Source organism: Mobula birostris, chromosome 4 (genome assembly GCF_030028105.1).
Source record: "Mobula birostris isolate sMobBir1 chromosome 4, sMobBir1.hap1, whole genome shotgun sequence".
Taxonomy (NCBI): Eukaryota; Metazoa; Chordata; class Chondrichthyes; order Myliobatiformes; family Myliobatidae; genus Mobula; species Mobula birostris.
This window is the reverse complement of record NC_092373.1, coordinates 94,170,585-94,192,564: the sequence shown is the minus strand read 5'-3', so window position 1 is coordinate 94,192,564 and position 21,980 is coordinate 94,170,585. Positions and strand designations below refer to the sequence as shown.

General features: G+C 43.6%; 1 protein-coding gene across 1 annotated transcript in view; it reads right to left on the bottom strand.

Annotated features, from left to right (window-relative positions):
• ppp1r7 (protein phosphatase 1, regulatory (inhibitor) subunit 7) overlaps positions 1–13,109 on the bottom strand; it is a 39,075-nt gene extending 25,966 nt beyond the window's left edge. The window contains exons 1-2 of the mRNA XM_072255796.1: positions 13,039–13,109; positions 10,626–10,727 (exon numbers count right to left, since the gene is read on the bottom strand). Of these exons, the coding sequence (XP_072111897.1) occupies positions 10,626–10,727; positions 13,039–13,075 (139 nt within the window). The 5' untranslated portion in view covers positions 13,076–13,109. The remainder of the gene's footprint in view (positions 1–10,625; positions 10,728–13,038) is intronic.
• Between the last annotated feature and the right edge of the window lie 8,871 nt (positions 13,110–21,980).

Genomic DNA, 21,980 nt, shown 5'->3' with positions numbered 1-21,980 from the left:
CAGTGTGAGGTGGTTCATTCTGGTAGGTCAAATATGATGTCAGAATATAGCATTAATGGTAAGACTCTTGGCAGTGTGGAGGATCAGAGGGATCTTGGGTCCGAATCCATAGGACACTCAAGCTGCTACGCAGGTTGACTGTGGTTAAGAAGGCATACGGTGCATTGGCCTTTATCAATCACGGATTGAGTTTAAGAGCCGAGAGGTAATGTTGCAGCTATATAGGACCCTGGTCAGACCCCACTTGGAGTACTCTGCTCAGTTGTGGCCGCCTCACTACAGGAAGGACGTGGAAACCATAGAAAGGGTGCAGAGGAGATTTACAAGGATGTTGTCTAGTTTGTGGAGCATGCCTTATGAGAATAGGTTGAGTGAACTCAGCCTTTTTTCCTTGGAGCAACAGAGGATGAGAGGTGATCAGATAAAGAAGTACAAGACGATGAGAGCCATTGATCAAGTGGATAGTCGGAGGCTTTTCCCAGGGATGAAATGGCTAGCAGGAGAGGGCACAGTTTTAAGGTGCTTGGAAGTAGGTACAGAGGAGATGTCAGGGATAAGTTGTTGTTTTTTTAAATAAACGCGGAGAGTGGTGAGTGCGTGGAATGGACTGCTGGCAACGGTGGTGGAGACAGATACAATAGGGTCTTTTAAGAGACTCCTGGATAGGTACACAGAGTTTAGAAAAATAGAGGGCTATCGGTAACCCTAGGTAATTTCTAAGGTAAGGACATGTTCGGCACAGCTTTGTGGGCTGAAGGGCCTGTATTGTGCTGTAGGTTTTCTATGTTTCTAGAAATCCAGAGCCAAAAATGGAGCAACAGAGACGACAGCTAAGAGGAGAAGTAGCATCAAAACTAATGTGCAAATGCAGCAAGATCACCAATACAGTTGTCAGAAAAATATGAGGGAGTAGGGTCAAGTTTAATTGAAGCAAGGACAGTTCCACGTATCCCACAAAAGGATAGACATAGCTTGGGCCCACAGGAACATTTATGATCTGGAGAAAGTGAATGAAGATGAAAGAGAAATTGTTCTTATTTAATGGAAGAGCAGGCTTGAGGACAATTGGCTCTTGTTATTTTCTTATCTGTAGTCTCATACCTACCTTCCACAATCAACCTGTATACTATCTTAAATCAATGAGCGCATTCTATTGAAGGTGCTTAAGCATTGCTGGCTTCAATGAAAACTCAGATGTCATTTTAATTTAATGGTGCATTACAATGCTGCAAACAAACAATAGTTCTGATGAAAGGCCACCAACCTCAAATGTTAACACTGTTATTCTCTGCACAGATGCTGCCTGACTGCTGCAATTTTTCCCACCATTTGCTTTTATTTCAGGTTTTCTGCCTCTGGAATACTTCCTTTTGCTTTTCAAAGAGAAGTACTGCATTCAGTTCCGGTCTCCAATTAAGAGGGAGGATGTGAAGGTACTTGAGTGAGCAGAAGGGAGATTTACAGAAACATGGCAGTTTCAGCTGCAAGGTTAGAGAGGCTGAGATTGTTCTCTTTGAACCGAAAAAAAGATTTGACAGATGTAACAAATTATGAATACCCTGGATAGGTAAATTAAGAACTGCTTATTCACAGATTCCTTGAAATAAATGGGCAAAAACAAGGTGGTAAGTCAGGAAAGCAGACCCAAGAAGCACTGTGTATAGTGACAATCCTTGACAGCTCTTCCTTTTCTTGTAAGGTAGCAACAAAACAAAGAGCATTTCTTTGCCATCTGGTACTATATACTAGGATCAGGGCACATGTGCAAGGATCAGGGCACAGAGGCAGCAAGAGTTTTAATTATAAACTCAAGAGATTCTGCAAATGTTGGAAATCCAGATGCTGGAGGAACTGAGCAGATCCAGCAGCATCGATGATAATAAATAAACAGTCAACATTTTGGGCGTAGACCCTTCATCAACCAGAATAAGAAGGTGAGGGGAGGGGAAGAGATGGCCTCCCCCTATCGCTTACTGCACTCACATCAACTGTGATGAAGTGCTTTGAGAGGTTGGTCATGTCTGAAATCAACTCCCGCCCAAGCAAGGACCCACTGCAATTGCCTATTGCCACAATAGATCTACAGCAGATGCAATCTCAATGGCTCTCCACTTGGCCTTCAACCACCTGGACAACAGTAAAACTTACATCAGGCTGCTGTTATTGACTACAGCTTAGCATTCAACACAATCATACACTCAGTTCTAATCAACAAGCTCCAAAACCTGGACCTCTGTGCCTCCCTCTGCAACTACATCCTTGACTTCCTCATCAGGAGACCACAGTCAGTGCAGACCTGAAATAACATCTCCTTGTCATCAGTCAACACTGACACACCTCAAAGATGTGTGCTCAGCCACTACTCTACTTTCTCTACGCTTTCGACTGTGTGGTTAGGCACAGCTTAAATGCCCTCTATAAATTTGCCAATGACTCAACTTTTGTTGTCAGAATTTCCAATGGTGACCAGGAGGCACACAAGAGCAAGATAAATCAGCTGGTTGAGTGGTGTCGCACTAACAACCTTGCACTCAATGTCAGTAAGACCAAGGAATTAATTGTGGACTTTAGGAAGGGGAACTCGAAGGAAAACACACCAGTCCTCATAGAGGGATCAGAAGTGGAAAGAGTGAGCAGTTTCAAGTTCCAACATATTGATGCAATTACAAAGACAGCAGCTATATTTCATTACGATTTTGAGAAGAATTGGTACATCACCAAAGACACTTGCAAGTTTCCACAGATGTACGGTGGACAGCATTCTAACTAGTTGCATCAGAGTCTGGTGTGAGGGGCCACTGCACAGGATCAGAAAAAGCTACAGAAAGTTGTAAACTCAGCTAGTTCCATCATGAGCACTGGCCTCCCCAGCATCTACGATACCTTCAAAACGCGATGCCTCAAAAAGGCAGCATCTACCTTTAAGGACCCCCATCACCCAGGCCATGCCCTTTTCTCATTGTTTCCATAAAGGAAGTGGCACAGGAGCCTGAAGAGACACATTCAACGTGTCAGGAACCACTTCTTCCTCTCTGCCATCAGACTTCTGAATGGACAATGAACCTCAGTATTTTCCCTCTCCTTTTGCACTACTTTTTAAATTTTTTATATATGCTTATGGCAATTTATAGTTTTTATTTTTATGTATTGTATATTATTACTGTTCTTGTCTTATGAGGTTACAAACTTTAACCTTAACCACATTTCTCCATATCTTAAAGTTCATTTCAATGACCTTGGTCAAACACTTTATCTCATTGGGGTTGGGGAAATATATCTGCCTTCAGTGAAAGTATGTGAGGAGATTAGGGCAGAGCTTTGTAGATATTTGCAGGTTCAACTAGATGTCTAGATCTGGAGAATGTAATTAAAACCATTGCAACACACACAAAATGCTTGAGGAACTCAGCAGATCAGGCAGCATCTATGGAAATTAATTAGCAGTCAATGTTTCGGGCTGAGATCCTTCATCAGGACAGGAAAGGAAGGGGGGGGAGGGGAAGGAGTACCATCTATAAGGCAATAGGTGAAGCCCAGGCAACTGGGAGAGGAGAGGATGAAGAAACTGGGAAATGATAGGTGGAAAAGGAAAAGGGCTGGACAAGGAGGAATCTTATAGGAGAGGAGAGTGGACCATGAAGAAAAGGAAGGAGGAAGGGCACCAGATGGGGGTGATAGGCAGGTGAAGAGAAGAGGTTTGAGGCAGGGCCAGAGTGGGGAATTGAAGAAGGAAGAGGGAGAGGGAAATTTACCGGAAGTTGGAGAAATCAATATTCATGCCATCAGCTTCATTCGGAAGTGCACCGAAGACATAGTTCCCCAAAAATCAGTCCGGGTCTACCCAGACCAGAAGCCTCGGATAAATAGTTCAGTGTGTGTTGCTCTCAGAACAAGGGATAACACCTCCGCCTCCGGAGACCAACAGGAGCTCAAGAGATGCCACTATGATTTACGTAGAGCCATCAAGGGCAAAACAGCAACACAAGGACAAAATCCAGTCACAACTGTGCAACAACAACACATGCATCGTATGACAAGGACTGCACACCACTGAGGACTTCCAGAGGAAACGCAGCAGTACAGCCAATATTGCCACCTCACTCCTGGGTGAGCTAAATGTCTTTTTACGCTCAATTTGAGGTTGAGAGGACTGAACCCCCAAGGGAGTCACCGACGAGACCTGCACCTTGGTCATCTCCAAGGCTGAGGTATGGAGAACGTTCCAACATGTCAACAGCCACAAGGCAATGGGGCTGGACAGCATCGCAGGGTGCACCCTCAGAGTGTGTGCGTAACATCTGGCTGCTGTGCTTACGGACATTTTTAATCTCTCCCTCTCCCAGTGTGTAGTGCCCTCCTGTTTCAAATCATTGTCTCTGTACCTAAGAAAACCAAAGCAGCATTTCTGAACGACTGGCGCCCTGTCGCACTCACCTCAACTATAAGCAAATGGTGTGAGAGGCTGGTTAAAGACTACATCTGCAGCATGCTACCACCCACACTGGACCCCCTACAATTCGCCTACTGACACAACCAGTCTTCCAGTGACGCCACAGCCACAGCAGTATACACTCACTCATCTGGAGAAGAGGGATGCATATATTAGAATGCTGTTCCTGAACTACAGTTCAGCATTCAACACCATAAATCCCCCGACTTGACAGGAAACTCAGAGACCTCAGCCTGCACCCCAACTTGTGCAGCTGGACCCTAGATTTCTTATCGGATTTCTGACAGACGGTAAGGATGGGCTTCCTCACCTTTGCCCTTCTGACCTTCAACACGAATGCCCCCCAGGGTTGTGTCCCAAGTCCCCTCCTCCCTTTTACACCCATGACTGTGCTGCCACATACAGTTCCAACCTGATCAAATTTGCAGATGACATGACTTTCATCGGCCTTATTTCTACCGGTGATGAGACAGCTTACAGAGGAGAGGCTGGACACCCTGACACAGTGGTGCCAAGATAACAACCTCTCCCTCAATGTCCAAAAAAACAAGTGAGCTGATTGTGGATTACAAGAGGAATGGAGACGGGCTCACCCTGATCAACATCAGTTGAGAGGGTGAGTAGTTTCAAGTTCCTCAGGATACACATCACTGAAGATCTCACCTGGACTGTACACACCAGCTTTGTGGCAAAAAAAGCTCAACAGCATCTCTTCCACCTCAGGCGACTGAAGAAGTTCGGCACGGGCCCCCAAATCCTCAAGACCTTCTACAGGGGCACCACTGAGAGCATCCTGACCGGCTGTATCACTGCCTGGTATGGGAACTGTACCAACCTTGATCGCTGTGCACTGCAGAGAGTGGTACAGACAGCCCAGTGCATCTGTGGATGTGAACTCCCCTCCACTGAGGACATTTACAGCAGCAGGGGCAGAAAGAAGACCTGGAAGATCATCAGGGACACCAGTCACCCCAACCATACTGTTTCAGCTGTTTCCGTCTGGCACACAGTACCGCAGCATTAAAGCCAGGACCCACAGGCTACAGGGCAGCTTCTTTCTACAAGCCATTAGATTTATAAATTCACATGTCTGTACATTGTGACAGAGTCATAATGCAAAGATTTTTACTCCTTCACGTTGTGGGATGGATGCAAGATTTAAATAAACACAAACTGAAATCAGGTTGTAGGCTTTCCAGGCAGACAGGTTAATTGGTCATTGTAAATTGTCCTGTGATTAGGCTGGGAACAGATCAAGGAATTGCTGGGTGACACAGCTCAAAGGGCCGGACAGGCCTATTCTGTACTGCAAATCAATAAATAAATATGAAGTGTTGCTCCTCCAACTTGAGAGTGGCCTCATTGAGGCAGTAAAGGCAGCAATGCAATTGCAGCAGGTCCTCCTTGCTCAGGCAGGAGTTGATTTTTGCCATGACCAACCTCTCGAAACACTTCATCACAGTAGATACGAGTGCAATAGCGCGCTAGTCATTGAGGCAACTCACTCTGCTCTTCTCGGGCACTAATATGATTGTTGCTCTTTTGAAGCAGATGGGAGATTGAACACTCTGGTCAGCTGGTTGGCACAGATTTTCAAAACCCTGTCAGGTATACCACCAGGGCCTGACGCCTTGCGAGGGTTCACTCTCTTGAAAGATGTTTTGACGTTGGCCTCCAAGACAGAGATCACAGGGTCACCAGATGCTGCAGAGATTTGTATTGATGAAGTTTTATTTTTCCTTTTAAAGCGTGCATAAAAGGTGTTGAGCTTGTCTGGGAGCAAAGCATCACAGCTATTCATTATGTTAGATTTTGCTTTGTAGGAAGTATTGGCCTGCAAACCCTGCCAGAGCTGACGTGCATCCAATTCCATCTCTAACTTCAATTAAAATTAATTGTTTGTCCTTAAAATAGCCTTCCAGAGGTCATAGCTGGACTTCTTGTATGGTTTTGGATCACCTGTCTTGACTGCCACAGATCTAGCCTTCAGCAGACTACAAATCTCTTGGTTCATCCATGGGTTTTGATTTGAGTATGTCCGGTATGTTCTTGAGGGCACACACTCATCTACACAGGCTTGATGAAGTTGATGACATTTGTGGCATATTCATTCAGACTCAAAGATGAATCTCTGAATATTGTCCAGTCTACCAATCAAAGCACTCCTCTAGGTGCTCCTCCACTTCCCTTGACCATACCTTCTTGGTCCTCCCACACGTGTTTTCGGTCTTTAATCTCTGCCTATACGCTGCAATTGAAAGTACAGCCAGGTGATCGGACTTTACAAAGTATGGACGTTAGACAGTATGGCAAGCGTTCTTGATGTTGGTATAATAGTGGTCAAGTGTGTAGGCTCCTCTTGTTCTACAGGTGATACGTTAGTGGTAGTTGTTCAGAGATTTCTCCAAGCTGGCCTGGTTGAAAACTTCCGCAATTATAGGGTAGTCATCATGATGCACAGTTTCAAGCCTCTGCATTTCAATCCCATCTGTGGACAGGCACGGTGTCCCCGCTTCTGTTTTCTTAAAGAGAACTGTACTCGTGACTCGAGTCTGCTGTCCGAGGTTTGTCTATTTTGATTATTGATGGATCTTTTTAAATGACTTATGCTGCTTACTGAAGAACTCATGACTGTGACTGTGGATTTCAACTGTAACCGTACTAACTGGGAATATTTGAATATTCCCATTGGAACTGCACACAGTCACCACTTAATGGCACCATTTTATCTCCTGGCACCATCTTACTTCAAGTGATACTATCAGCCATTATAACAGAGGACCAAAATTACCATTCTCAGTCATTCTCTTGGGATCAAGGATGACTTATGTGCAGCCCAGTTGAGAAATGGAAAATCACTGCATCTTATTTACTTTATTGTAGTTCAGCCACAGTAATGTCTTTGCACAATAGCAAATGAGTCCAAATCTATTTGGAGAGCAAGCACTGATGCAAAGATATGGCGCACTCAGAGAGGTACTCATACATAATAAATGTATGCCGATCAAACACATGCATGCCCTTTCCCACACTTCCGCCCTCAGACCCTCTTAGGGCATGTTCTACCTTTATACTTGCCCTTCTTCAGTCCTCACTTCCCCGAACAACCTCTGCCAATAACATTTCTGTCAGCATTCCATGTCTCTTCTTGCTCCTTTCACATTACCTTCCTCTCAGACCTTTTCCCTCAACCTTAAACCTCTCTCTCCTTCTTAATCCCTTCCTGTTTCACTCATCCACTTCTCTTTCCTCCTCCAATATTAAATTTCCACACTTTGCAGTTACCAAATACTCACTTTCAGGATTTGGGTATCCATGACTGCCATTATTCACCCTTACTGGGGTCACCGTCCAAAGGCCACTCAGTCTCAATCCTTACTGGGATAACCGTCTGACAGCCACTCAATCCCAACTCATACTGGGATTATTGTTTGACAGCCACTCAATCCCAACCCTTACCGGGATTACTGTCTGACAGCCACTCAATCCCAACCCATACTGGGATTATTGTCTGACAGCCACTCAATCCCAACCCTTACTGGGATAACCGTCTGACAACCACTCAATCTCAACCCTTACTGGGATAACCATCTGACAGCCACTCAATCTCAACCCTTACTGGGATTACTGTTTGACAGCCACTCAGTATCAACCCTTGCTGGGAAAACTGTCTGACAGCCACTCAATCCCAACCCTTGCTGGGATAACCGTCTGACAGCCACTCAATCCCAACCCTTACTGGGAGTATTGTCTGACAGCCACTCAATCCCAACCCTTGCTGGGATTATTGTCTGACAGCCACTCAATCCCAACCCTTACTGGGATTATTGTCTGACAGCCACTCAATCCCAACCCTTACTGGGAAAACTGTCTGACAGCTACTCAATCCCAACCCTTGCTGGGATAACCGTCTGACAGCCACTCAATCCCAACCCACACTGGGATTACTGTCTGACAGCCACTCAATCCCAACCCTTACTAGGATTATCATCTGACAGCCACTCAATCCCAACCCTTACTGGGATTATCGTCCGACAGCCACTCAATCCCAACCCTTACAGGGATTATTGTCTGACAGCCGCTCAATCCCAACCCATACTGGGATAACCGTCTGACAGCCACTCAATCCCAACCTTTACTGGGATTATTGTTTGACAGCCACTCAATCCCAACCCTTACTGGGATTATCGTCTGACAGCCACTCAATCCCAAACCTTACTGGGATTATTGTCTGACAGCCACTCAATCCCTACCCATAGCGGGATTATTGTCTGACAGCCACTCAATCCCTACCCATACTGGGATTATTGTCTGACAGCCACTCAATCCCAATTTTTCTCCCACAAATCCATCTTTCCAGTATCACAGGCCATGTCACACTCCCCCAAATTGTCTGGTTTACAGGAATAGATTCAAGCATCTCACTCAGCTGATATTATCCAACTGTGGCCTTACATTCAATTTCAAAGTATAGCTCTTCACCTTTTGGCTAGACACATCATAGCCTCCCCAGGTCAAACACAGAAATCTCGGTGGTTGCCTGTGCTGAACAGCAGGGGTCTCCAACCATTTTTGCACCGCTGACTGGTTTAATATTGACAATATTCTTGTGGACCGGCCGACCGGCGGGGGGGGGGTGGGGGGGGGGTGTGTTCAAGTAGGGTTAAACTCACCTCAACATGTCTTTTACAGTTAGGGTTGCCAACTTTCGCACTCCCAAATAAGGGACAAAAGTAGCAGTCAAATACGGGACACTTGTGTTTACCCCAAGAAAGACTACCATGACAATGAAACCTTGCGAGGGCTACTGTGTGTGCATGCGTGACGTGCACATGCGCGTACGTGCCAATTTTTTTTCCCACAGATCAGTTTTGGCTTAATCTTCTCGACTATACTATACATACATCATTTCGACTTTATATAGGCTGTGCATTCATCATCTCATTCCTGCTTTTACTATATGTCAGTGTTATTTTAGGTTTTATGTGTTATTTGGTATGATTTGGTGGGTTATTTTTTGGGTCTGGGAACACTCAAAAATTTTTCCCATAATGGTAATTGCTTCTTCGCTTTACACCACTTCAGCACAAAAGGTTTCATAGGAACGCTCTACCTTAGCAGAGGAAATACAGGACAAGGGCAGTCCTGTAAGGGACAAACCAATTTGGCCCAATGTATGGGATGTCCCGGCAAATACCGGACAGTTGGCAACCCTATGTTCAAGTTCAACAGTGCGTGACAGGGAATGAGGAAAGGTGCAGCTGACTCATATCGTTTCCTCACAGCCCGGTGGTTGGGGACCGCTGGTGAACAACAAGCTGAACAGCCAAAACAGGAGGAACAATAAAAATAAACTAAATTACTCGCACTTAGATAATACAAACAAATCCATCCGAAGGCAGGAGGATCTCAGGAAATAATGCATTTTGCTGCTCAAAGGGCAACTGAAGATTTTCTGACATACAAATACCTATTTAGGATCAATAACACCCGACCATTAAAAATATGCATTTACTCCCTCATTACAATTTTGAAGCTCCATTAAAGTTATACAAAAAATTCACAGTACTTCAGCTATCTTACTTTCAACTGTATTTTGATGATTTAAAATATTTTAAAAGTTACTTTGTGCTTATAATCACTGGTTTGCTGTCTTATTAAATTTTGGCCATCCCACTTGTTGACAACAATGGTGCTGAACACTGTAGATCCTACAAATGATGGCTAACACCAAATGACATTGTGAGGGGCAATATTTATGCTATAGGTTGCTGGGCTCTAATCATGTTTCCAGTGGGGACATTAAAGTGCCCTTTGAGTAACATGCTGCTGTTGTATGCTGAAGGAACAATGCCGGGATATGAAGCCCACATACAACTGCCAGGCTGCATGCAGGGAGGCGGAATTGACAAAGTGTTAATCTAGTATTGTTACGGGAATACAAAACTGAGCTCACAGCATTCAGGGGAGTAGGGGTGTGCTGGTGGAAGGAAACAGTCAAGACCAAGGCACTTTGCTTGTTGTCATAGAACTAACTGACGTTTTAAAAAACATCATGGTCAAGTGTTTTGAGGACAAAAAAAATTATAGAAAATCAAAAAAAATCCATAGCTATTGAAAGCACTCAAATAAAAAAGTACTAAGAGGCAATGTAATTCAGTACATGATGGATTACCTTGAGTTCCACTCAATCTTGTATTCTGAGACAACTCATCAATGTTTCCTTTTTTGCGGCCCTCTTCATCCCCAGATTCTTCAGATTCGACTCGTCGGTCAACTGTCCAACGCAATATAATTATTGTATCCACTTCAACGTCATCTGGTACACTTTCATTAGTCTGCTGCATCTAGCCTTCTACCTCAGCCAAAAGCTATTTCATATGCCCACAACCTAATCAAATCAATCTCTCCTGATAACCTTCCATCACTCTTCAGCCCTCCACACCCTCCTAAGAACCTTACACAATTCTGCTCCCCTGAAGGCACACACTACCTCTCACTGTCACAAATCTAGCTTCACAATTCTGGGGCACATGCACTTATGTTTTCTCAGGCATCGCTCTGCACCTCAAATCCTCCCTCTCTTTCTCCTACTGCCCCTACGTTCATCGACACTTCACCCATCCACCAGCTGTCCCCGACACCCTGATAATCGCCCGCCCCAACGACACTATCCCTCTCTCCCGTAGACCCACACCCTCCCACTACTTCCTTCCTCAGCTCTCACGAGCAATCCTTCCTAGGTTCACATTCACCCCTTCCTCCCATCGAACAATGGGGCACATTCTCTTCTCCTCCTCAACCACGAACATGCACCTCCTCCACATTGTCGCTCCCTTCCACGCGCACCTATGCTTTCCCTGCATCCTCCTGATCCACCAGCTCTCACCAACAATTTCTTCTGCCTACTTTGCCTATACCAATACATCTTCTACAAATTCACAGTGGAGAGTATCCTAACTGGCTTCATCACAGCCTGTACGGAAACATCAATGCCCAAGAACGGAAAGGACTACAGAAGGTGCTGGATGCAGCCCAGTCCATCACATCAAAGCCCTCCCCCGCCTCCATTCAGCACATCTACAAGGAGAGGTGCCTCAAGAAGGCAGCATCCATCATCAAGGACCCCCCCCCCCAATCCAGGCCACACTTTCTCTTCACTACTACTATTGGGCAGAAGGTTTAATATTACTGCCCATGTCATAAAATGTTTTATTTTGCGGTAGCTGTACATTGCAATATATAACTATAAATTACAATGAGTGTTTACAAAAAAAACTAAAATAAATAAATAGGGCAAAAAGAGAAGGAAAAATACTGAGGTAATGTTGATAGGCTCATTGTTCATTTAGAAATTGGATGGCAGAGGGGAAGAGCTGTCCCTGAAAGGCTGAGCGTATTCCTTCAGGCTTCTCTACCTCCTCCTTGTTGGTAGCAATGAGAAGAGGACATGTCCTGGGTGATGGGGGTGCTTAATGATGGGTGCCCCCTTCCTGAGGCATCACCTGTTAAACGTATCCTGGATGCTGTGGAGGCTAGCACCTGTGATGGAGCTGGCTGAGTTTACAACTTTCTGCAGCTTTTTTCCAGTGCTGTACAGATAGCATATAGGAGTTTTAAGTCCACACCACCAGGTTCAGGAAGAGTTATTACTCTACAGCTATCAGGCTCCTGAACCAATGTGAATATCTTCATTCAGCAATTCAGGAACAGTTTCTTCCCCTCTGCCATCCAATTTCTAAACAGACAGTGAACCCACAAACACTACCTTACTACGTTGTTATTTCTGTTATTTTGCACTGCTTATTTTAACCTAACTATTTAATAGACAGATATACTTAGTGTAACTCCGTTTTTTCCTCTATATTTATCATGCATTTCATTGCATTGTCGCTATAAAGTTTAACAAACTTCACAACATATTTTGGTGATATTAAATCTGATTCATCACAACTCTGAACTGATTCCACAACCTATAAACTCATTTTCAAGAACTCTTTGCAACTGGTCTGTAGCTGGTCTCACAACTGGTCTGTATTTTCCTGTAAACGCCCAGAAGAAAATTAATCTTAAGGTAGTATATATTATCATATACATACTTTGATAACAAATGTCTTTGACATCGACCACACACTCACCTGAATCCCACCAGTAGCTTTCCATTCTAACTCCACAACTCTCCCTGCAGATCAGCCAGCTATATATATTCCTACATCACCTCAATCCTACTTTCCTCACAACCTTCCCTCGTGGCTCTTCCCTGGTACCACTGTCTCTCAACACCCTATTCCTCAATCTTATCCAACGCCGTCTCCCCCGTTCAACCAACATCAAAACTGACTACCCTTCTTTGCACCGGTTTTGTCGCATCACCCCTCTCCTTAGCACCCCACCTGATAATCCTAATGCACCCACTAACTGTCCCTGCACAACTCATACTACCTATTCCCTCCCTACAATCACCACCCACTCTCCCCTTTCCATCCAGCCCCTCGTACATTCACCTTGCACAAACGCTCCCTCTCTCAATCTTCATCCCCCTTTCCCTCTCATCCATTCCATCCTCCCTCGTTCCCTTCATCACTCACTCTCCATGGCCTGCTGCTCCGCTCCGTTCTCCGCCATTCTTTACTCCGCCCCTAAACACCGGAAGTGTTCTTTGCTTGATGGTTTATCTTGTCCAATAAAACGTTAGATAGGGTTCGACTAGTCCAATGAAAACAAGGCGAGGGCGGGTCCAATGTTCTGCCAGGGAATGGACAGTGCGCATTGTGCTCTAAGAGAGGGGTTGCTGATAAGACGGACCGCCTCAGGAAGCCCAATGGATGCAATAACTCGCATACTTCAGGATATGGACGTCCATCCTAATTCAACTTCATCTCTGAATTTATGCAATAATTGTTCAGGAACAATCATAGAATCGCTGAAATATTCAGTGAGGCCATTCTGACAGTTGCATCCAGATCAGACAAAAATGGCTCTTTTGACTTATCCCAATTCCTAGCACACATCTCGTCGTCCCTAAAGATTATCGTTGTTGAGGTCCCTATCAATGTTTGCCTTAAACGTGACAAAGGTTTCCGCCTCCAGTCAGTGAACTGCCAATCAAAACAGAAAATTTAGGGAAGGCACCCCTGCAGGGTCATACTGTCCTCATAATTTTGTAAATCACCTCTTTGTCTCCATTGTTCCAAACAAGTCTCACCAACTTCTTGTCATAAATAAAATTTACATCTCTGACAAAATTCCCTTGGATCTTTTGTAGTCTTAAGAGTTCTAGCATGTCATTCTTATGTTCTATGCTGCCCTTTATTTATTTGCACTTCACAATTTATCCATTTTTAATGATGTGGAACATCTAAACCTCTGTATGTTCATCGTATCCAATCAATTTTACTCTTCCTCGTAAATAGCTGTACCTTCCTCCTCCAGTGAAGATCATAGAAATTATTCGTTTACAAACATCAATTTTTTCTCTCTGTTTTCCTCTTTGCATTATGTACTTATAAGATATATATGAGTGTCTTTATTTTTTACTTGGCAGCATTAATTCAGCATTCCCTTTGCCTTCGAAAGTCCTTTCGGATATCACTGTTGCGTGTTCTAAGAAAATGACACAGCCATATTTAGCAAAAGAGCTGGAATCTCCAGCACAAGAGTTTAAAAAGAGAAGAAATAAAGTATACAGTAGCTGACAAACGAATGGAAATCTCTTCCATCGCAGGCTTAAAGCTGTGGCAAGAGAAGGAAGCTGATAGAGGAGAGAGAAATCTCCACTTGACACCTACCTTGCAGATAGGGCACAAAGGTTTTGGAGCATTGAGATAGGAGATGACTGTGGTTGCTGGAAGTCAAATATTCCAGCTCTACAGGGGTTCATCAGCACAGTGCCATGGGCCAAAATACTTTCATATTCTTTGCAAATGTCTTTCCTTACAACATAAGGACATAAATTGTGGAGGTGGTTAAACTAGCTTGTTGCCTCTTCACAGTATTTTCTGCGCTGAGGCCCAAAAGAAAAGGCTTGCAATGTGCACTGGTTTGGTTGAGTCCTTCCAAAGCCAATGTGAACTGCAGTAACTACTGCTCATTTAACATTGTGTATCTGTTCCACTACTTTTTTAAAAATAATTAATACCTCTGCATAGAGAAACACATCCTTACTTTTCACTCTGGCTAGACCTCATCACTTATATCTCAGTCAAATCTCCCTTTTATCTCCATTTTTCCAAATGGCACAGTCTAGCCAATTTCATGACATAGCTAAAATTCTCAGCTTTAACAATCTTCTCATGAATCTTCCTTTGAACCCTCTACACATCCTTACTAATTGACCTCTTTCTATAGCAGATCATGCTCTCTGCTGATACAAGTGCAAGGTATGCCACTGTGAATTTCCAGCTAAGTGCTGTAGTCTTGAACAACAAGGGTAAATGGAGTCAAGAGTCAAAAAGTTATACAGCACAGAACCAGGCTTTTCAGCCCAACTGATCTGTGTCAACGTGCTGCTGAAATGAGCTAATCCCTAATTTCAAAATAATGTAGATGCAGTGAACCTGAAATAAAACAAAAAATGTGAGGAACACTCCAGTATCTCTGGCATATGTCATGAAATATTTTTGTGGCAGGAGTACATTGCAATACATAAAAAAATCCTATAAATTACAATACAAAAATATACATGTAATTAAATAAGTCACGCAAAAAGGGAGAGCAAAAAAAATAGTGAGATCGAGTTCATTGTCTGTTCAGAAATCTGGTGGCAGAGGGGGAGAAGCTCTTCCTAAAACGTTGAATGTGTGAAAGTATCGGGTTAGAAACTATCAGTGGATTGACAAACAAAGTTAACATTTCCATTTGAAGACTGTCTGTTGGAACTAGAACACTGGAAAGGATGGGGGAAAGGGATAATTGGAATGTCTCTGATCCAGTGCTGTCAAGGTTATTGTGGGGATAACCTGTTGATGACATGATCTGGTTGATAGATTGATTGGGGCATTTAGAGAGAACACATACAAAGAAATGAGAGTTGGGAGGTGAGGACTGTGAGAGAGAAAATATGAATTAAGGCATGTTCAAGCTGTGAATACAGACTGTAGAGAATGTAGACTAGACTAGGCTAGGCATGCAAATGGAGAGGGAAGAATTGAGCCATTATTACAGATGGATGATCTAATTACTACCCACCTGTTCTGATCTAAACAGGAAAACAAGTTAACTAAAGATGTCAAGATCAATAATGAGTCCTGGAGGCTGCAGAAAGAAAATGAGGTGCCATTTCTCAAACTTACGGAAGGCCTTGTTACGAAAGAGCAAGCAGCCAGAGACCTGTCAGAATGGGAAAAGGATAAGCCCTGCAGACTGAATGCATTCATCAATTCTCTCCAATATAGTGGTGACCATTGTGAGCAGTGAATGAGGTACACCAGACCAAAAGAAACAGGTGAACGCTGCTTCACTTAGAGGGATTCAAAATAAGAATCAGGTTTAATATCACTGCCACACTCACAACACGCTGGAGGAACTCAGCAGGTCGGGCAGCATCCGTGGAAACGTCGACTGATCATTTCCACGGATGCTGCCCGACCTGCTGAGTTCCTTCAGTGTGTTGTGACTGTTGCTTTGACCCCAGCATCTGCAGATTATTTTGTGTTTACATATCACTGCCATATGTCACAAAATTTGTTGTTTTGCGGCAGCAGTAAATTACGATACATAATAATAAACACTATTAAATTACAATAAGAAATATATAAATAAAAAACTAAATTAAATAATTAGTGCAAAAAGAGAGCAAAAAAAAAGTGAGTTAGTATACATGGGTTCATTGCTCATTCGTAATCTAATGGCAGAGTTCCTAAAACATTAAGTATGTTTCTTCAGGCTCCTGTCCCTCTTCCTTCATGGTAGCAATGAGAAGAGGGCATGTCCTGTGCGATGGGCATCCTTAATGATGGATGCCATCTTTGTGAGGCATTGTCTATTGAAGGTGTCCTTGATGCTGGGGAGGCTGGTGCCCATGATGGAGCTGGCTGATTTTGCAACTTTCTGCTGCTTTTTCCGATCCTGTGCAGTGGCCCCTCCATACCAGATGGTGATGCAAACAGTTAGAATTCTCTTCACAGTACGTCTGCGGAAATTTGCAAGAGTCTTTGGTGACATACCAAGTCTCCACAAACTCCAAGTAAAATATAGTTGCTGTCATGCCTTCTTTGTAACGCATCAATATGTTGGCTTCAAGATAGATCCTCGGAGATGTTGACATTCAGGAACTTGAAACTATTCACCTTTCCACTGCTGATCCCTTGATGGAGCGTGGTGTGTGTTTCCTTGATTTCCCCTTCCTAAAGTCCACAATCAATTCCTTGGTCTTACCGACACTGAGTGCAAGGTTGTTGCTACAACACCACTCAATCAGCTGATCTATCTCACTCTTGTACGCCTCCTCATCACCATCCGAAATTCTGCCAACAATAGTGGTGTCATCAGCAGATTCACAGATGGCATTTGCGCTGTTTCTAGCCACAGAGTAGAGCAGTGAGCTAAGCACGCATCCTTGAGGTATGCCAATGTTGATTGTCAGTGAGGAGGAGATGTTATTTCTGATCTGCACCGACCTTAGTTTCTCGATGAGGAACTCAACAATCCAATTGCAAAGGGAGGTACAGAGACCAATATTTTGGAGTTTGTTGATTAGTACTGAGGGTATGATGGTGTTGAATGCTGAGCTGTAGTCACTTAACATCAGCCTGACATAGGTATTGCTGTTGTCCAGGTGATCCAAGGTCGAATGGAGAGCCACTGAGATTGCATCCCTGCGATCTAGACGGGACACTTTGGATCACTGGATGGTGGGAAGGATAGTAGTGAAATGACAGGAATTGTATCTCCTGTGCTGCATGGAAAAGTGCCACACCCTTTCAGAATATTGAAGGAACCATTCCCTTTACCTGGGTCTGTGAGATGCGAAGAATGCAATCTCTTCAAAATCCTAAAAGGGGAAGGCAATGGTCTCTTGAGCACCCTGATGGGGTAGGGGAACGGAAGTTATGCCTGGTGGTGGTATCTTTTTGGATTTACTGTAAATTGTGAAGAATGAATGCAAAGGCTTGTGGGGTGGAAGGTGAAGACCAGGAGAGCTCTGTCTAGGAGGAGGAATTGAGAGCTGAGTTGCAGGAAGTACATGAAATACAGTCAAGGGTTCTGTGAATTATGGTAGAGGTGAAACCATTGTTCAAAAAAGCAAAGTCATTGCAGAGGTATCTGAGAGAAAAGTCTCGCCATTGGAGCAAATGTGTCAAAGGCAGAGGAATTGAGAGAATGGAATGGAGTTCATTAAATAAGTCAGAGTTGGAGGAAGTATGGTTGTGATAATGGTGGGATTTTGTCACCCTCACTCTCCTATGTTCCAATGAATAAAGTCCCAGCCTACTTATTTATTTATTCAGCAATAGTTTGCTGAGGAGGACCTTCTGGCCCTTTGAGCCACCCGTGGCAACCACAATTAACCCTAACCTAATCAGCGTCCAGTCTGCTGAAGTGTCTTGGCCTGAAATGTTGACTGCTTACTCTTTTCCATAGATACTGCTTGGCCTGATGAGTTCCTCCAGCATTGTGTGTGTGCTGCTTGGATTTCCAGCTTCTGCAGATTTTCTCATGTTTGTGATTGAAGTCCTACCCTGATTTGTCTTTGCAGAATGCAACACCTCATATTTACCTGATTAAACTCTATTTGCCATTCCATTCCGCTTACCTAGCTGATCAAAATCTTGATAACCATCTTCACTGTTTACAACACCACCTATTTTAGTGTTAATTGTAAACTTACTAATCACACCTAGTGCATTCTCATCCAAGTCATTGATACAGATGACAAATCACAACAGGCCTAGCACTGACCTCTGGGGTACACAAGTAGTCAAAGACCTCCAGTATGAAAAATAACCTTTCACCATCATCCTCTGTCTCCTACCATCAAGTCAACTGTGTGACCAATCAGTTGGTTCTCCCACAATCCCATGCGATCAAACAGGCTGCCATGTAAAAGCTTACCATAGGTCTTACTCAAGTCCATATAGACTGTATCAACCCCTCTATCTTCATCGTCCTTATCAATTACTTTTTCAAAATCTCAAATCAAGTTCATGAGACATGATCACCTCATTCAAAGCTGATCAACTTGTCTTTCCAGATGTGTATATAACTTATCCTTCAGAATCCCCTCCCCTAGCTTACCTACCACAGATGTTAGGCTTACTGGTCTATAACTCCCAGGTTTTTCCTTCTAGCCCTTCTTAAGTAAAGACACAATATTTACTACCCTCCAGTCTTCCAGCACCTGACTAGTGATGATGCAAACACAGACAAGGAAGACTCCAATGGTTTTACTTTGCAACACAACATTAATTCCTGTCCAGTCTTCCAGCACTTCAGCTGCCACTATAGATCATTGTTGCCAGAGCTTCTGCAGTTTCTTTTCTAACTTCCCAGTGTTTTTGCATGTAGAGATTTATCTTCCTACATACTGTTTTAAGATATCCAGCACTTACTCTGCTGTAATGTGGACTATTCCCAAGAAATCCTCATTAATGGCGGGAGGAGAAAATGGCAGCGCAACGCAGCTCGCAGCGGCCACTCCGGTGGTGATGTCTGTTATTTGTCAAGTAGGGTGCCGTGAACAATCCTGATTTGATGGAGACGGACGTGAGAGCACAGAGGAACATCTGGTGAAATTTCTGAAATGCCTGCTTCACTGCTGCTGCTACTGTGTGATCCAGAATCTCCGGAGGAGAAGGCCCCGAGTCCTCTGCTTTGCTTGTCACTCGGCGGCTGGGGCAGGGTCAAAGTGCTCGGCAGAGGATGGTGCTCGGAGAGGCTGTGTCGGAGGGGCTAGTCGGAGGCTCGAAGTTTTCAGACGGACTCAGAGTCCGCTGCGGTCGGGTGCTTCCAATGGTGCTGCATCGGCAAGTTGGCGGCGCTTGGAGGTTCATGGCGGGGAGAGTTCCTCCCTTCTGCCGCCTGCGTGGGATGATGAGTCTATCGGGACTTTGAGACTTTTTTTTACCATGCCCATGGTCTGCTCTTTATCAAATTATGGTATTGCTTTGCACTGTTGTAAATATATGTTATAACTATGTGGTTTTGTCAGTTTTAGTCTTGGTTTGTCCTGTGTTTTTTTTTTCTTTTTTTCTTGTGATATCATTCTGGAGGAACGTTGTATCATTTTTTAATGCAGGCATTTCTAAATGACAATAAACGAGGACTGTGTCCTCATAATCTAATCTAACAATCTCAAGTTTGGAAGTTTTCATGTCCTTTTCCATGATAACAACTGAGGAAAGAACAGAGATATTCATGGAGGACCTCACAAATCTCCTGTGACTCCACACAAAGATGTCCACTTTGGCCTATGAGGGGCCCTATTCATTCTTTATTTACTCTTTTTTTAAACTTAATATACTAATAGAATCTCTCAGATTCTCCTTCGTCTTCCCTGTTAAAACTATCCCTTGCCCCTTTTGCCCCTCAGACTTCCTTCTTAAGTTTTCTCTTGCATCCCTTTCACTCCTCTGGGGATTCACATGACCCGAGCTAACTGTAGCTGACCCATGCCTCCTTCTTTTTCCTGACCAGGGTCTCAACATCCCTCATCATCCAGGATTCCCCAGTCCTGTCCTGTCAGCCTTGCCCTTCATTCCAACAAGAACAATACCTCAAGTTCTTATCTCACTTTCAGAAGTCTCTCACTTGCCAGACATCCCTTTGCCCATAAACAACCTACTCCTATCATCACTTGCAAATTCCTGTCTAATACTGTTAACATTTGCCTTGCCCCAATTTAGAACTTTATCTTGTGGACAAGATTTATCCCTTTCCATAACTAACTTTAAATTAATATAACTGTGGTCACTAATCCCAAAGTGCTCCCCTGTTGACACCTCAGTCACTACTTGTTCTGCCCTATTTCCCAGGGGTTAGTCAAGCTCTGTCCTCTCCCAACTAGAGCCTTCTATAATTTGTCTGAGGAACGCACTCCAGCCTATCTAAACCCTTAGCACTGTGGCAGTCCCATTCTACATTAGAAAGTTAAAAATCCGCTACTCTGACAACCCCATTATCCTTACAACTTAGTCTCAGAATTCATTAAGATATGGAAGAAAGTGAATGAAAATGAGGCATCTGTGAGGACTGAGCATTCAGGATCAGAGGAAAGAAAAATAAAAAGTATACTCTAAATATGCTAGGCAGTGTAATTGAGGAAAAGAGGAAAATAATAGGGACAAAAAATGTGGAAGAGTATTGGAATTCAAGGGCTGTTAGGGTTGATTTAGATGCTGATAGGGAGGAAAAACTGTCTTTTGTTGCAGCCCTGAAATCAGCAAAAGGTAAAATGGAACTAAAGACCACAACAGCTTTCATGTAATGAGTTGGTGTTATTGCAAAGGGAGGTGAAGAGCTTGTACCTGATGATACATGGCATTATGGGTGGATTGAATGACAAGAGCTGCATAATAGAATGGGATTCAGAAACATGTAAAGCCATCTGTGAGCAACTGAAAAATAAAAATTATTTTAAAATAAATTAAAACCATTTAATTAAACACAATAGAAAATAATGTAAATTAATTAATATTTATTTTGCTCTTTGCAACCATTCCTGTCCAAGGAACTGATTGGACTTTTAACTGTGCCAGCTTCAGCAACCAAGATCCTGATTAACCTTGTAAGTGCTGAGGAACAATAGCAAATTTGTCAGCTGCTGCTGCACCTCATTATTGTTGGAAGAGAATTGATAAAATCCAAGTAATATATTGACAACAAGCTTATAAGTTCTATGTTTGCTTGAGAGTTCCAACACAGGTGGTGCTTACACAGAAAAATGCCAGATGTTTGGTACAGAATTTCTGGTATTTTCAGTTTAGTCTTATGTAGATTTTGATTAATTTGGATGTTGTTATTTACCATTAGAGAGGCAGTCCATTGCCTAATTAAAATTTGTGCCATTACTTCCCACCTTATCAAGCACATTCTGGTACTCTGTTTCTCTTCCCGTAATGTGGCCTGAATTGCTGACTATTTCCAGCATTTTGATTTATTTTGAATATTAGTTATTGCAGCTCATTCTTCTATTAATAACATTTAAAAGACATTTTGTTAAGTCCATAGATAGGAGGAGTTTAGAGGGATATGGACCAAACAGGCTAATGAGACTAGGCTGGTGGGTACTGTGGTCAGCATACTGAGTTGGACAAAACAGCCCTTTTCCATGCTATATTAGTCTATGATATGGGACAGAGATAAGGGGTGGTAGTGGGGATAAGCTCCCACTACCTATAAAGTGCTCCAAATCGTGTGCGGCTCTAACAGCCTCTGACAACCAAGTCCAACTCTTGGCCTTCATGTGTGGCTTAGCTACTAGGCAGAATTGTTTCTACTGACAAGAGAAAGGGCAAAGGCGGACCACCGGCGCCTCAAAGCCAGTTGCTTCCGGCAGGTGGGGCTCGTCAGCCCTGTACGCCAGCCCGCCTAG